At 42.6% G+C, this 16,846-nt stretch overlaps 1 protein-coding gene across 2 annotated transcripts in view; it reads right to left on the bottom strand.

The window, feature by feature from the left end:
- The window catches only part of NBAS (NBAS subunit of NRZ tethering complex), a 409,271-nt gene that overhangs the window by 7,100 nt on the left and 385,325 nt on the right, over positions 1 to 16,846 (bottom strand). For both annotated transcript variants that reach the window (XM_065400708.1, XM_065400709.1), the window contains 2 exons: positions 15,475 to 15,619; positions 5,858 to 5,986 (listed from right to left, as the gene is read on the bottom strand). In XM_065400708.1, coding sequence (XP_065256780.1) covers positions 5,858 to 5,986; positions 15,475 to 15,619 — 274 coding nt within the window. The remainder of the gene's footprint in view (positions 1 to 5,857; positions 5,987 to 15,474; positions 15,620 to 16,846) is intronic.

Here is a 16,846-nt window from a genome sequence, read left to right as displayed (position 1 = left end):
TCTACAACAAATCTGAAAACTAAGTATAGCCAAAGCCAATTGTTTGACTACACCTGTGGTTCATTATTAAAAATATTCAAGAAACCAAGTAGCCTAAGTTTAGCCAGGTTATTAGTCAAAGACAAAACGGCATAACAAAAAGCAATCTTGCAGCTTCAAATATATGCATTTGAGATTATCTATATTAATAGTAGCCCTTTTTACAAGGTAGTGAGCATTCTGTACATCACCCAAGCTTTAAGAGACCAGTCAATACCAGCTTCTTATCTTGTTTCTCTGTGCTATCCTGTACCTGTCTCTTATCTTTGTTTTGACCATCACATTCCAGGTGTCAGTGCAGGCATCCTCTAACTGTACCAGGGCATAGTGTTTGTACTATGACAGGTGCTGTATTTGCTCTTGCCAAGAGCAAAGGTTAGCTATTGAAAAGTGTTACAGGATATTCCTTAGCATGAGTGAAAAGCATTTTGGGAAAAGCACAATACAATTTGCAACTGTATCACTTATTATACTGTGTACAATATTAATGTAATGATTCTAATACACAGCATATACGTTGGCTGACACAATCTTTTACTAAAATTCCACCTGAAGTAATTATGAGAGTGAAAAATAACTAGCAAGAGGCATGCTTTCTGGAATGCAACAAAAACACTTCCAAACACTACAAGATTTACAGAGAATAATGGTAACCTCTTCTGTATTGCCTGCTTTTCAAATATTGCCTAAAAGCTCTTATAAATTCAACCTTTCAGTCACTGACCAAACTCTACTCCAGTTGAAGTGAAGTCAATAGTAAAACACCCATTGACTTCAATGTGTGAAAGAAATGAGCCTATATGAGAGGCCTAGTGCAGTGGTTCTCAAACTTTTTTTTGTGTGGACCACTTGAAAATTGCTGAGGGTCTCGGCGGACCACTTAATGATCTTTGCAAATGTTGTTTGTACCGTTAGCTAACTACTGTAAAGCAATCTGGATAAAAACGCTATATGTAAAAAAACTTAATAATTAACATTTTTTTGTTCTACAAATAAACCACACAACTCATATTTTAATATCAGTACTCTTACCTTTCTAATGCGATGGAGGTGCCCTCTCTCCCCCACCGTGGCAGCCCCTGAACTGGGGCTGGGAAGGAGGGGGGGGTCTCTCTCCCGCCACAGCAGCCAGAGCTGGGGAAAGTCGCCTCTTTCTCTGGCTGCTGCAGCACTGCACATCCCAAATTCCTCCCACCCCCTCTTCTCACCCCACTGCCCCCTCCAATCTACCCTCTATTCCGCCCAAGGCCACCACCTCACCTTCTCCAGGGTCCAGGCACCTAAATAGTGGAGCCACACCTGTGCGGCTCCACTAATTAGGTGGGTGGCCCTTCATTCTCTTATGTGCAGTCGCCCAGGCGCGCACCTTAGAGGGAACTATCCGCGGACCACCTGAATGGAACTCGCGGACCACTAGTGGTCCAGGACCACATTTTGAGAACCTCTGGCCTAGTATATAAACTTCCGTTTTTTTTGTGAATATAAATTTTAATACTTTTTTATCTTAAGTGGGACTTATATTAACAAGATCTAAGGCAACTCTGTCTCCTCGCCTTGTTGCTGAGAGCAAATTATGTCACAAATCACATCCAGAATGTGTGGAGACTTTGAGGAATCTGGCACTTTCTGCTCCCTCCAATTCAGCTCAAAGGAGTGGGGGTTGAAGCTGCATCCATGAAGTAATCTCCCATTAATCCCATGCTTTTTATATTTTGGAAGTATATCTGGCTTGTGGTTTAGTGACCGATATGGTCAAAGAACCACTCTTAAAAGTGGCGGGTGGGAAGCTTTCCAAAGATCAAGGTTGCCCACCCTTGACCCAGATTGGACCACATTATTGGGGTACAAGACCTGTGTGTGACACTACACCCCATATTCTTCATAGAAATATTGTTATAATATGATTATAGCATAACTATATGTTTTGTTCAAGATAAGGCATGTGAGATATCATTGGAAAGGTTATGATTTGCTGAATATGATTATCCTATTTGTATGTATGTATCATTTTTGTATCTAAAATTAGGAACATTGACTATACATCTGTACTACAAAAGTGTTTGTACCTGGGGAATGCCCACCAGACAGACTGCAATCAGTCTGAACCATTAGGGAGAACAATAGGTCTTTGAAGATGCTAATCTCCTACCTTCCTGAAAAGCTTTCCTGGGATGCTACAAACAACCTCTGACTCATGGCTGCTTTGACACTGCAGGATCATGTGATCAAGTTATCTGGTACTGGACTCCATGATAGAATACCAGTATTTTTCCACTGTGAGGGGAGAAGCCACACTGGAAAACACAGGATTCCTGCCATATGTAAAACCTACTTAAGGCAGGAGAGTGACATAATCAGTGTTCGTTCTTCACCGAATCCCCGCCCAGGATGACTGCTGTGAACATCTAAGAAACAAAGTCAAAGTGGGGGAGAAGGACTGAGCCCAAGCTGGGAAGCTGCCTGGTCTGTGAAAGAAATACCTGGAGTTTTAAGCTGCAAGCAAGAGCAGCTTGTCTTCAAGAACCTCTACAATCTGCCTAAAACAACCTTTAAGGTGAGAAATTACTACTTGTAACCAGTTCCTTTAGTATTTTAAGCTTACATTGCATTTTTTGTTTTATTTGCTTTGATCTGTTTGCTATCCCTTATAATCACTTAAAATCTATATTTTGTAGTTAATAAACTTGTTTTTGTTTTCTCTAAAACCAGTTTGTGGAATTCATAACGGTGTGTGTGGGGGAGTGGGGCGGGGGGGAAGAAGCTGTGCATATCTTCCTCCATCGAAGGAGGAGGCGAATTTCAATGAGCTTATGCTGCATAGTTCTCTGCTCAGCGCAAGACAATACAATTTTGGGATTACACTCCAGAGGAGATGAGCATTTGAGTGCTTGGCAATTCTGTAGCTGAAGCCTACCCCTGCAGTGCTGATTTCAGTGCCTATGTCTTTCTGCAGCTGGGTATGTCCCTAGCTATGTGTGTGCTGGAGGAGGCTTGAGGGCCTGGCTCAGCAAGATAGTGTAAGGGAGCCCAGGCTGGTGGAACAGGCGGGCTCAGTTGTACCCCAGTACATCAGGTGGCCACCCGGGGGGGGGGGGGGGCACCCGTCACACTGTGATTCCTTGATTTGCTCAGAAGATCTCTGGGGAGTGCCATGGGGTGGAACAAGCTAGAATTGCAACCCTAAAGGTCAAAGAAAACACAGAAGCAGATGTGATCCTCTCAGGCCGCCATAACACTAAGGAAGGTCAGTGCCCCTGCTCTCCCTAGACTAAACTGAAGGGAAGACCAGGATTCCATAGGCCATCCCAGTTTTTGACCAGCTGAGTGTCAAAGGAAGCCTGCCAACCAACGTGAGGTACTGACCAGAGACAACATCTATTGGTCACATGAATTGCAGTCTTGACTCTGATGCTCTGAAGACCAACACAAGCTAAAGAGTTAAGCCTTTTTCTTTCTAAGTAATTGTTATCTCTTTTTATACTGGTGATGTCCACTGTATTCTTGATTATTCTCTAACACTTCTTAAGGTGTGAATGAGTGTACACATGGGTTTGGTAAGTAATAGTGTGTGCATATCCAAATTCAACATGAGTCCTATCTCAAATAACTTTGTGAACTCTCTCTTCTAAAAGTGTGTCTATGCACAGAGCACTGCATGGATACAAAATTTGTATCCGCATCCAATCCACGATCTGCAAAAATGGTCCGCAGATTTATCTGCGGATTTACATGGCTCTATCTATGCAAACCACTCTCTTCTAACAAAGGAAGTTAAGACTTGCTGTATCAAGGTGGATAAGGTAGGCAGAAGGAAAGCCAAATGTATAATTCACTCAGAAAATGAAAATCTTGAAGGAGAATCTTCAAAGGGCTGAGAAATAAACTATACTCCCATTCACATTCCAGGACTAGTATTTGAAAGAATTAATCATGTGTTGTGTTAACTTCATATGCTGAATCTTGACTGTGTTCATCCAATGATTGATCAATTGTTGATTCCTAATGGAACTTTAAAAAAATTCTTTGTAGACTGTATAATTCTGACTCTTTATTGAAAATTTTGTAGATTAATAAGTAAATGCAGAGAAGCTATGGTTAGCTTTCCTTAAAAGCATGCAGAAAGTTAATTCCACGAGAACCTTATTGTATGATGTATTTTGAAAGTTCCAATAGCCAGTTTTCCATAAGACCTATCGGATCTACATAACAGTAAGTCCTGGTTTCTGCAGGTGATGGTGACAATGGAAATTGTGAACAAATTGTTATTCTTTATTATATTTTCCGTGGCAGGCAGATTTTTGTCACATGTGGCATAGAAGTAAAAAAGGCTAAATTTTCTAACTGCAGCTTCTCATCATGTTCCAGCACATGCCCCGGCAATTTCTATCCCGTTACAAGGAGGTATTGTGAGTACTGGATTCTACATCATTCTGTTATACTCTCACTAATAACCTGAAGGACATACACAGCAACTAAAGAAGTATTTTCTCAAGTACATCAATGGGTTTTGCATCTTTGAAATGAAGATTACAGGTTTTTTTTAAAAACATATATTAGTGATTTTAACAAAAGCAAGTCAGTCATTGTCTACGTATGGGTTCATAGACTACAAACATGTCACAAAGAAACTTTCTATGTAGTAAAGGGCTGAGGAGATGGTGTTTACAGTCAGATTAGGTTTTTGGTAGGATTTTGTGTGGAAATCTTACAAGGATTTTGTTGCTGAAATTTTATTAACTGACCTTGGAAACTTTAGCTACCTTTAAACAAGAACTCAAAAATGGATTTAAACCAAAAATGGATTGAAAGCAAGAAGAGACTGAGCTGAAAATGACAATGATAGGATATAGGTTTTTGATTCTCAACCAACCTTTTTCCTCACAAAAACAAATTTGAGCATTGTCAGATTCATGGTTTTGGTTTTTGTCTGTCTTTAGGTGTAACCTGATGTTACAAAAAAGAAAGTTAAGCAAAAATAATATGCTACGAAAATTAATCTTGGGATCTGATGACAAAGCTTCTTCTAGTATGTCAGTCTCATGAGTTTGCCAGATTAAGAGTTTACAAGAACTCCTCGATTAAATTTCTGCTTTGTATCACACAGTTGCTTACCTTTCAGATATATACATATGATTGACAGACATACACTTACTTTGGGGATAGCAAAAAGAGTTAAACATTAAGATATGTAAGATATGTCACCATCCCAAATTCTCAATAGGAATTAAACGGAAACAAAATTTGGTGGTTTAGAGGCATTATTGATGTGTTTGTCAATGCTATAGTTTATGTTGCACTGAAATTTGCACTTAGAGTGAAATTAAATCCCTGTGTTGTGTGTGAAAAATGCACATCAGCATCAACAAGATTGAATTTTCCAGAAAGTAAGAAGTGAATCTGTTAATATAAATTCGACTATTTGCAAAAAAAACCTGCACAGGAATAAACAATCCCACCATGTGTATGGAAGAGTCTACAGCAGTGGGCTATTGCCAAGTTTTATGCAATATTATGGATTAAGTTATTTTAAAAGAACTAAAACATGAAGACCTACAAAAAATCTACTTTGTATAACATAGTAGTTTCTGTTCCACCACATTAACTTACAGCTGGGTAGCCAGATAATTAAAACTAACAGCATTTGTGGGTTCTTTTGAATATATAAAGGATTTTTATCAGCCCTATGGCTGAAGACAAAATAACTTTAGAAAATCTTAATAATAACAATGTACTCAAGAGACTCTACTTCCTACGTGAAGATAAAAGAGCTACTTTATTACCTGAAAGTATGAAGGATGGTTAATTCAACTGCTCATACCTTAGCAATAGCTGTTATCTGCTCCAGTGCCAATGCATGAAGATCTTGGTCTTTGCTTTCTACTAGCAGTTTCAGGGATGGCAGCAGGAGGGACTGGTTAAGCAGCAGCAAACATAATTCCTTTGTACACTGAAAACAAAAAGTAACCCCAGACTGTCAGAACTCAGGAGACACTTGGTAACATTATCCACACAAAATTTTATGAAAACCTTGTATCAAATGCAAAATGGAAATCAAACTTTTAAAACAAATGAATTTCCCAGTGGAAATAAGCCTGTTTGGAAACTTGAAAGCACAAATTAAAAAAGGGCGTGGTATAAGGTTGTAAGTAGAATGTTTGCTATACGAGAAACAAGGCAAGCACTGAATACTTATTACAATCCACACAGAGTTTTACTGAAAGAAGAATGGAGCAATCACTGATTTCTGTGGGACTAATACTTTTGCTGTGGTCACTGAAACACTGCAAACTGTAAGACTTAAGGTAAGACATCTGTGACATTTCTTTAACACAGTTATATAGTCATAAAGGTGGAATAAAATAAAGAAGGAATATAACAGCGAGTCCAGCATCATAAAGCTGTCCCAAAAATCTTGTCAAATGACTTTTACAGAGCTCTGATGCAGTATACTAGTGTCTCCATTTTAACATGAGTGTCCATGTTTTATTATCCAGCATGAACTATTTGGCATTACAATTTTGGTACAGTGTGTCCTCATACAAAGGCTGGCAACAGAAAGTGAAGCTTAAAAAAATAAAGCACTGAGTAGGATTACTTCCAAACCCTTATTTAGGTCTACTGTGGTTAGTAACAAAGTGAACATTTATTAGTCTTTATCTTATACATGTAGAATTATTTCATTTCATCTACTATCGTGTATAAATGAAATACTGACCAATTTTAAAAAGGGATTACTTTACCTCAAAAATCAAATTATAACTTTTCCTTTATGAATAACAACCTAACTTGTCCAGAGTGACCAGGTTCAAAGATATAGTTTACTCTGATTCCTCCCTACAATACTTTGTTTCTAGTGAGACCAATGAGGGAAATCACACAACAATAGTACTCCATCTGGTCAGCCTGTGTATTATATAACATAGATATTATTACAATATCATTTTAGACATCCAAAGACAAGCTCTATGCTTCAGAAAAACACTGGAAGACACTGCACCTGCCCCAAAGAGTTTACAATCTGAAAAGGGAACTCAAATGTTTAATTTTTACCACTTAGGGTCAAATTTGATTAATCTGGTGCCCAAAGGTGATGCTAAATGTAGTCACACCCTTGGGGTAGTTATATCTCCTTTAACTTAAAAAAATGGAAAATGATAAATTGGTGTATTACATACATGAGATTGCTGTTACGGATTGAGATCTTAAAGTAGGGTATCTACTGACATCTTTTTTCACAACCAATTTATTTTCAGATAATGCAGCCACTCTTCAGTTACCCCCCTCAACTGCATTTCCGACAGCAAAATATTAATTTAATTGTGATGCATACCTCAGAATGCAACATAACTACAAATTACATTGTGCTTGGTAACAGTTCACGGTAGTTACAAAAAAACCTTTCAAACTTCCATTGCTCAGAGCCAGTCTAAACGACACAGTAGTAAAAATGTCTTTGTCTTGTCTACACTAGCACATCACTAGCAAAGCTCCAATCAGGAAAGAGTTTACACACAAAAACAGCACACACAGGACTACTAGCAAAACATCTTCCAAATGCATTCACCAGTTGCCTGCATTGCAGTTCAGCAGACAAAAATTGAGAACCTGGTACACTTTGCTATCATCTAAACTTCTCCCTAGGATATCAAGTAACACATTTTTTTATTATTGCAGCTTGGCAGAGGTTGGTGAGCCTAAGGAGAAAACAAAAGGTTTGTAATACACTGAGGAGATTTTGTCTTTTGTTGCCAAAGAATAGACAGAAGTGTGTCATAAGTTTTTATAAAATTAAGCAACGGCTAAGTCTGCAGTTGACAGGCTTTGCTTTCATTGAGAACTAACATTACAGGAACAGGTGAAGAGCCTTATTGAAGACTATAAAGGGTGGGGCAAATTAAAAATATTACACCCATTAAGCCTTTGATATTTTGATTTTCGCCTTCATTTCTGCCAAACAGCAACATACTAAGGAGGTTACAGAATGCAAACTTAGCAATTTATGATTCTACAAGTCCCTTTGTGTCTGAAAAGCACAATTTATCACCATGGATACACCTTTATGTTAGGAAAAATAAATGTTGAGGGTTGTAGGATGCACAACCTGAGTGTAACAGCAAGTTTATAGTGCTGGTAACATTTTATATCTGAAAACCCATCAAAACCGTAAGAGAAGAAGCAGTGCCATAGGGAACAACATATAACTATAAAAAAAGCTTTCAAAAGAATCCCCCCCCAAAATCACATTTTTGTACCTTAAGGTGGTGGGAGAAGAAAAGGAAAGGCAGATGATTTAAGCACACTGCTAAACATAATTAGGTACAGTGAGCAGTTCTAAAGCCAATGACTAGGAAAATGAAAAGGTGTTTTTAAAACACTGCTGAACTGCTGAATTACAATTTGCTTTCTCACTGAAGTGATTTAAAATATTACAGAAAAATGTAATTAGATTATGTCAATTTGCAAATGCAGTTAATGTAGATATTAACATTACTATTTTTGCAACAAATAAATTTCAGGTCAAACAGGTATTTTAGCCCTTCTACAAAAATGTTTATTATCAACTTGCATCCTTTGCAAAATTTTACTAAGAACACCACATAGTGCTGATAAGAATTACATATAGGCCCCAATAATTCCTTATAGTTAGTCTTTAATGTAAAGCCATATTTAGTACCTTAATCATTGGGAGTATTAATATTGGTAAGTCAAATATACATATTAAACAAATTTTTAAAATATTATTTATGTATTTTAGACAGGAATAATAATACACCCTTCTTAAAAATTAAGGTCCCAATTCAGCAAAGTACTAAAGCAAATGCTTAATGTTAAGACCATGTTTATATCCCAATGGGAATACTCAAATGCTTTAAGTTAAGTACGTGGTTCCGTGGTTGGCTGAAGTGGGTTCTAAAGAAGTTTATGCTACATTAGACACAGCCATTCCATAACCTGGAACATTTTATGTTTAAAGACACATGTTTGAGTTTTTTTAAACATAATTCAAGAACATCCACACACATTTTATGATAATTTGTATAAGAAGATTGCTCTTGAACTACTGACCTTGCATTCTGAGGTTTAGCCCAGGGCAAACACTTATAGTTGAAATACAAAAGGAAAACACAGACACAACCTTAGCTGGATTTCTGAATGAAATGCTAGTGCCATATTTGATTTAAAACTATAAATTGCCATTACTAGGCCTTCTAAATTTAGTATATGCTTCTGGCACTAGTTGTTGCCATCAGTGAAAGTCAGCACTTTTTTTAATCCACTTGGCCAATTTGATCAACGCTGTACTGTATATGCACTGGTGCAGAGGGAAGGGAAAATCACTTTGTAAATTTGGCTACTGTGATTTCACATAGAATTCTCACTCCCTGATCTTCTGCATTCAGCATGAGCCATGCAAGAAAGTCCACTAGCTCTTAAGATAGGGGTGGGCAAACCTTTTGGCCCAAGGGCCACATCTGGGTGGGGAAATTGCATGCAGGGCAATGAATGTAGGGCTGGGGCAGGGGGTTGGGGTGCGGGAGGGAGTGCGGGGTGCGGGAAGGGGTGCGGTGTGCAGGAAGGGGCTCATGGAAAGGGGTTGGGGCAGAGGAGGGGTGCAGAGTGCAGGAGGGGACTCAGGGCAGGGGATTGGGGTGCAGGTGTGCAGGGTGTGGCAGGAGGTGTGCAGGGTGTGGCCCCGCGCTGCTCCGAGAAGCGGCTGGCACCACGTCCCTGCGGCCCATGGTGGGGGAGCAGACAGCTCCGGGCGCTGTCCTCGTGAGCAGGTACTGTCTCTCCCACAGCTCCCACTGGCTGCGGTTCCCTGTTCCCAGCCAATGGGAGCTTCGGGGGAGGCACCCACAAGCAAGGGCAGCCCTTTGCCCCTCCTCCCCCAGGGGCCGCAGGGACGTGGTGCCGTCCGCTTCCCGGAGCGGCAATCCCGCAGGACGGATCCAAAGCCCTGAGGGGCCGGATCCGGCCCGTGGGCCATAGTTTGTCCATCCCTGTCTTAAGATCTTCACTCCTGGAGGCATAAGACTCAGAAGTGTCCATCATAGAATCATAGGAAATTAGGGTTGGAAGAGACCTCAAGAGGTCATCTAGGCCAACCTCCTGCTCAAAGCAGGACGAACCCCAACTAAATCATCCCAGCCAAGGCTTTGTCAAGCCGGGTTTTAAAAACCTCTAAGGATGGAGATTCCACCAGCTCCCTAGGTAACCCATTCCAGTGCTTCACCACCCTCCTAGTGAAATAGTGTTTCCTAATATCCAACCTGGACCTCCCCCACTGCAACTTGGGACCATTGTTCTGTCATCTGCCACCACCTGAGAACAGCCTACCTCCATCCTCTTTGGAACCCCACTTCAAGTAGTTGAAGGCTGCTATCAAATCTCCCCTCACTCTTCTCTTCTGCAGACTAAATAAGCCCAGTCCCCTCAGCCTCTCCTCATAAGTCATGTGCCCTAGCCCCCTAATCATTTTGGTTGCCCTCCAGATATGGCCTCACCAGTGCCGAATAGAGGGAAATAATCACTTCCCTCGATCTGCTGGTTAGCCTTTTTGGCAACCAGGGCACACTGTTGACTTATATCCATCTTCTCATCCACTGTAATCCCCAGGGTCCTTTTCTGTAGAACTGCTGCTTAGCCAGTTGGTCCCAGCCTGTAGCAGTGCATGGGATTCTTCCATCCTAAGTGCAGGTCTCTGCACTTGTCCTTGTTGAAACTCATCAGATTTCTTTTGGCCCAATCCTCCAATTTGTCTAGGTCACTCTGGACCATATCCCTACCCTCCAGCATATCTACCTCTCCCCCCAGCTTAGTGTCATCCGTGAACTTACTGAGGGTGCAATCCATCCCATCATCCAGATCATTAATGAAGATGATGAACAAAACTGGCCCCAGGAAAGACCGCTGGGGCACTCCGCTTGATACAGGCTGCCAAGTAGACATTGAGCCATTGATCACTACCTGTTGAGCCCGACGATCTAGCCAGCTTTCTATCCACCTTATAGTCCAGGGGTAGGCAACCTTTCAGAAGCGGTGTGCCGAGTCTTCATTTATTTACTTTAATTTAAGGTTTCGCGTGCTGGTAATACATTTTAACGTTTTTTAGAAGGTCTCTCTCTATAAGTCTATATATGATGTAACTAAACTATTGTTGTATGTAAAGTAAACAAGGTTTTCAAAATATTTAAGAAGCTTCATTTAAAATTAAATTAAAATGCTGATCTTACGCCACCAGCCTGCTCAGCTCGCTGCCAGCCTGGCATTCTGTTCACCTAGGCCGGCAGCGGGCTGAGTGGGGCCTGACCTCTGAAGCCCCCCACACCCCCAGAAGGGTGGGTGTGGGGGGCTTCAGAGGTCAGGGCAGAGGGCTGGGTGTGTGTGGAGGTGCAGGGCAGAAGGCTGGCGGTGTGGGGGGCTTCAGAGGTCAGGGCAGAGGGCTGGGGGTGTGTGGAGGTGCAGGGCAGAAGGCTGGTGGTATGGGGGGCTTCAGAGGTCAGGGCAGAGGGTGTGTGGAGGTGCAGGGCAGAAGGCTGGCGGTGTGGGGGGCTTCAGAGGTCAGGGCAGAGGGCTGGGGGTGTGTGGAGGTGCACGGCAGAAGGCTGGAGGTGTGGGGGGCTTCAGAGGTCAGGGAAGAGGGCTGGAGGGGTGTGGGGGGTGCAGGGCAGAAGGCTGGGGGTGTGGGGGGCTTCAGAGGTCAGGGCAGAGGTCTGGAGGGGTTTGGGGGGTGCAGGGCAGAAGGCTGGGGGTGTGTGGAGATGCAGGGCAGAAGGCTGGAGGTGTGGGGGGCTTCAGAGGTCAGGGCAGAGGGCTGGAGTGGTGTGGGGGGTGCAGGGCAGAAGGCTGAGGGTGTGGGGGGCTTCAGAGGTCAGGGCAGAGGGCTGGAGGGGTGTGGGGGTGCAGGGCAGAAGGCTGGGGGTGTAGGGGGCTTCAGAGGTCAGGGCAGAGGGCTGGGTGTGTGTGGAGGTGCAGGGCAGAAGGCTGGGGGTTTGGGGGGCTTCAGAGGTCAGGGCAGAGGGCTGGGGGTGTGGGGGGGTGCAGGGCAGAAGGCTGGGGTGCTCGGCTCGTGGGGGTGCTCCCAGCCCCCTGCCCTGAGCCGCTCATGACAGGGGGCTGGAAGGGATATGTCCTGTTCCACCCCCCTCCCCAAGGCCCCATCCCTACCTCTTCTCTGTCTCCTTTACCCAGGGCCGGCTTTAGTAAGGGGCCGCGGGCTTGCCGCGCGCCGGCTGGAGCTCCGTCTGGGAGAGCGGGGCCGCGGGGCTTTTGCGGAGCAGCAAGCACGCTGCCACTCCTCTCCCCTCCCTTTGCAAGGGCCGGCGCAGGGAAGGAGAGGAGGAGGGGCAGGAAAGTAGGCTGCACCACGGCTGGGGGAAGAAGCGGGGGAGGGGGGAGCTTGGCTGCTGCAGGACGAAGCTTCTGCCTCCTGCCCCAGCAAGGGAGAGTGGTGGGCGCGGGGGCTGAGTGTGGCTGGGGGTCGGAACCGCGGCAGGCAGCCGCATGCCATTCAAAATCGGCACACGTGCCGTAGGTTGCTGATCCGTTATCGTCCATTCATCCAATTCATACTTTTTTAACTTGCTGGCAAGAATACTGTGGGAGACTGTGTCAAAAGCTTTGCTAAATTCAAAATATATCACATCCACCACTTTCTCCATATCCACAGAGCCAGTTATCTCATCATAGTAGACAATCGGGTAAGTCAGGCATGACTTGCCCTTGGTGAATCAATGTTGACTGTTCCTGATCACCTTCCTCTCCTCCAAGTGCTTCAAAATGGATTCGTTGAGGACCTGCTCCATGATTTTTCCAGGGACTGAGGTAAGTTCCCCGGATTCTCCTTCTTCCCTTTTTAAAAGATGGACACTATATTTGCCTTTTTCCAATCATCCAGGACCCTTCCCCCCCATCGCCACGAGTTTTCAAAGATAATGGCCAATGGCTCAGCAATCACATCAGCCAACTCCCTCAGCACCCTCGGATGCATTAGATCCGGCCCATGGAATTGTGCATGTCCAGCTTTTCTAAACAGTCCTTAACCTATTCTTTCACCACGGAGGGCTACTCACCTCCTCCCCATACTGTGCTGCCCAGTGCAGCAGTCTGGGAGCTGACCCGGTCTGTGAAGACCGAGGCAAAAAAAACATGGAGTACTTCAGCTTTTTCCGCATCATCAGTCATTAGGTTGCCTCCCCCACTCAGTAAGGGTCCCACACTTTCCCTGACCAACTTCTTGTTGCTAACATACCTGCAGAAACCCTTCTTGTTACCCTTCACATCCCTTGCTAGCTTCAACTCCAATTGTGCTTTGGCCTTCCTGAGTACACCTCCGCATGCTCGAGCAATGATTTTATACTCCTCCCTAGTCATCTGTCCAAGTTTCCATTTCTTGAAAGCTTCCTTTTTGTGTTTAAGCTCACCGAAGATTTCTCTGTTAAGCCAAGCTGGTTACCTGCCATATTTGCTATTCTTTCTGCACCTCAGGATAGTCTGTTCCTGCACCCTCAATAAGACTTCTTTAAAATACAGCCAGGTCTCCTGGACTCCTTTCCCCCTCATATAAGCCTCCCAGGGGATCCTGCCCATCAGTTCCCTGAGGGAGTCAAAGTCTGCTTTTCTGAAATCCAGGGTCTGTATTCTGCTGCTCTCCTTTCTTCCTTTTTTCAGGATCCTGAACTCAACCATCTCATGGTCACTGCTGCCCAGGTGGCCACCCACTTCTACTTCCCCTACCAATTCTTCCCTGTTTGTGAGCAGCAGGTCAAGAGGAGCACGGCCCCTAGTTGGTTCCTCCTGGAATGATGGTGTCTTTAGGGAAAGATTTCTTCCTGACCTCAGTGAACATCCTGGCCATCAGTGAACATCCTGTATCATAAAGTTTAAACGCCTTTTCTATTATTGCCTTTAGACTTCAGAACCACAAATGCTACTAGTGGTCAGAAAGTTATCCAGTCTTTTTTTTTAAAAAGCAGCTGATCTATGCTTCTCTCCCCACTCAAAGTATTTAATAGGCTCCAATGACAGATTCTGCAAAATGCAAGTTTTGATCAAATAGTTTTAGCAATGATTCTTAAATTACCCAACATTACTTTTTCCTCAGTAAAGGTTTGTCTACACAAAAGTTGTACTGCTTTAGCTGCTATGCACAAAAGTTATACTGTTTTTAACTATGCTGGTACAGTTAAAGCAGTACAGCCTCCTAGTGTATTATATCAGTGTAAAGGCACTTTATTTCCATATGAGGAGAATAACCTACACTAATATAAAGGCACCTTTATACAAGGTATAACATGCTCATACTAAGGGTTGTACTGGTAAAATTATATTGGTAAAAAATTGCACCTCTAACTGAAACAGTCATACCAGTATAAAAACTGTGCACAGACCAGGCCTTACTGATGCTGAATTCAACAGTAACTTTATTAATTAAAAAGAGATGATCGATGTTTGACCTTGGTGTAACCCTCCTATCAGGAGGAGATCTGCTGTGGTAGAACACTGATTTTCAATTACATTTGTGTTTGTAAGTCACTTAGATGTTTTAGAAAATTCTACTCTCGGACCTTAACTTTGGTTTGGCCACCCTTAATCAGGATGAATAGAACCTTCCTGTAGAAGTAGTCCCACTGGTTTTGATCAGAACTACTTGTGGTGTAAAGTATTACTCATGACGAGTGAGGAGAAAGCATCGGGCCCTTTGTAGGTCTATCCCATGCACTATAATTAAAAATTAAATTTGGCTCTCTCCACAAAATATATCTGGCACTCTGCCTTACTGACTTCTTTTGGCAGCAAGTCCCAGAAGTGGGCTTTAAGCGGCAAAAATACAAGTGTCCCATTTGTTTTAAAATGTATTGCCCTTCAATTTCTACAAGAGATTTCCTGGTTTTGTATTAAAGTGAAAAGAATCATTTGATCAGTTTCCATTACACTGCCCATAATCTTCGTGTTGGCTATTTTCAGGAACAAAGACTGTGGATATGTGAATCTCACTGTAAAGGATGAATCAGGATAATAAAAGAAGATGCCTGGGAATAATTCCAGAGAAGTGCAAAGATTTTTAATCATTTTTTAAATCTGATATGGTTAGGCTATGACGTATGAGTATGGGATGCTGTGGCACTTTGGGACATAAGAGATGCTTGTATGGAAGAGAGTATACATAATTAATTTAGGAAGAGGGAATACTAGAGTACTTGTAAAGAAGAACTGCTTGTAAAATAAAAGCTAATTAAAGCCCAAATATTTCAGCACTTCCTTACAGACAACTTTCTATGTTTAGTAAGTGGAAAGTTACTGGTGCTTATCTTGAATAGTTTTTGCTAAATAGTACTCAAGTGTGGCCAGTAAAGCTAGGAGCTTTAATAGTGATACAGCATCCACTGTACAAGGTGCAGGTATATCTACAAGGTACTTGAAGTTACAACTCACCTCTACGGGCAGCATGTGCTTAGTCTCATACAAAGAACGACAGATCTTCAAAATTTCATTTCCCATATTCTCTTTTTGCCCAGTTGGGCATCTCGATAGCATGATTGTCCCTAGTTTCACCCATGGATTATTACTCGTGTATGTGCTAAAAAACAAACAAACAAACAAGAAAACAAAATTCAGAAAACTGTATTTTAAAAAATTGCGAATAAAAGCATGGTATAATAGTATGAAAAAGTGAAAAGACCTGGGGCCAAGTAGGGACTTCTGATTCTAAAACTGCCCCATGTAATTTAGAGCAGCCTTTGGACTACTCTATATTACAACTGTTGTGGTCCCTAAGGCACCATGTTGCAGCTGTGAATTAGCATAAGGGAGCTCTCTCTCCCAAACCTAACATGAAGAATGCTTGGCACAGGAGTGGGTACTTCTGGCTTTATAGCAGCTGAAAATTTCCTTTCATTGGAAGTGGGATTCTTAACTCGGTAGCTTCAGCAAGATTCTGACCTCTTAGTCCCTCTCAGGTGATCAGCGAATCCAGCTCCTGGTTTCTCAATGAAAAACCTTCACCTCAAAATCACTGACAAAAATCAACACCAAGATCCAAATATTTAAACACAAGAGGAACAAATACATAGTTAAAAACAAAGATGCACCCTTTGTGGTTGCAAACCCAATTATTTGTTAATGTTGCTACTGAGTGGCAATTGGTAAAAAATACAATCATGGACCATAAGCAGTGAATATTGTACAGCTCCAGTTACTACTGAAAGAACCAAACAGCTCATATCAAAAGAATTGGGCAGAAACACAGCCCGAGCAATAGACCTGGGGAGGACAACTGTCAATGCCCATTAACCTATGCTTCCCCTTACCTACTCACAATGTCTAGTGAAAGATGAGCAATACTGGCTTCAGGTGAAGAGGCTATTCTATCCTGATCTGTGTAATAGATAGAGAGATACTAGTAGTAGTTACATTTGAGTGAGAAATGACTAAAAGCCATTATTCTTTATTCTTTCTTGACAACTTAATTAAAGTATTTTAATCAGTCATAGTCTATGAGCACTCACTGCTGCAAGCCTTGCTGCTATCAGTACAGTCCCTCCCTTCCTCTTCTTCCAACCTCCTGGGTCAAACCTAGGCATAGTAGTTAATATAGAAAACCACGATGCCAGAATGTGTGGTGCAGCTGCTGCATAACCCACAAGAGAGACAGAGGAAGAATGCTGCAGCTCCATCATTGTCACTGGCTAAATTAATAGCTTATGCTGTGGTTCCAGGATCAGACTCCTGGGTCATCTCAGGACCCATATGTAAATCTGTGGTAGAGATCACCCTCGAATCGAGGGATCAGCAACAACCAGCTTCT

Source organism: Emys orbicularis, chromosome 3 (genome assembly GCF_028017835.1).
Source record: "Emys orbicularis isolate rEmyOrb1 chromosome 3, rEmyOrb1.hap1, whole genome shotgun sequence".
In the NCBI taxonomy this organism is placed as follows: domain Eukaryota; kingdom Metazoa; phylum Chordata; order Testudines; family Emydidae; genus Emys; species Emys orbicularis.
The sequence above is the reverse complement of the archived record's forward strand: the minus strand, read 5'-3'. Positions and strand labels throughout refer to the sequence as shown.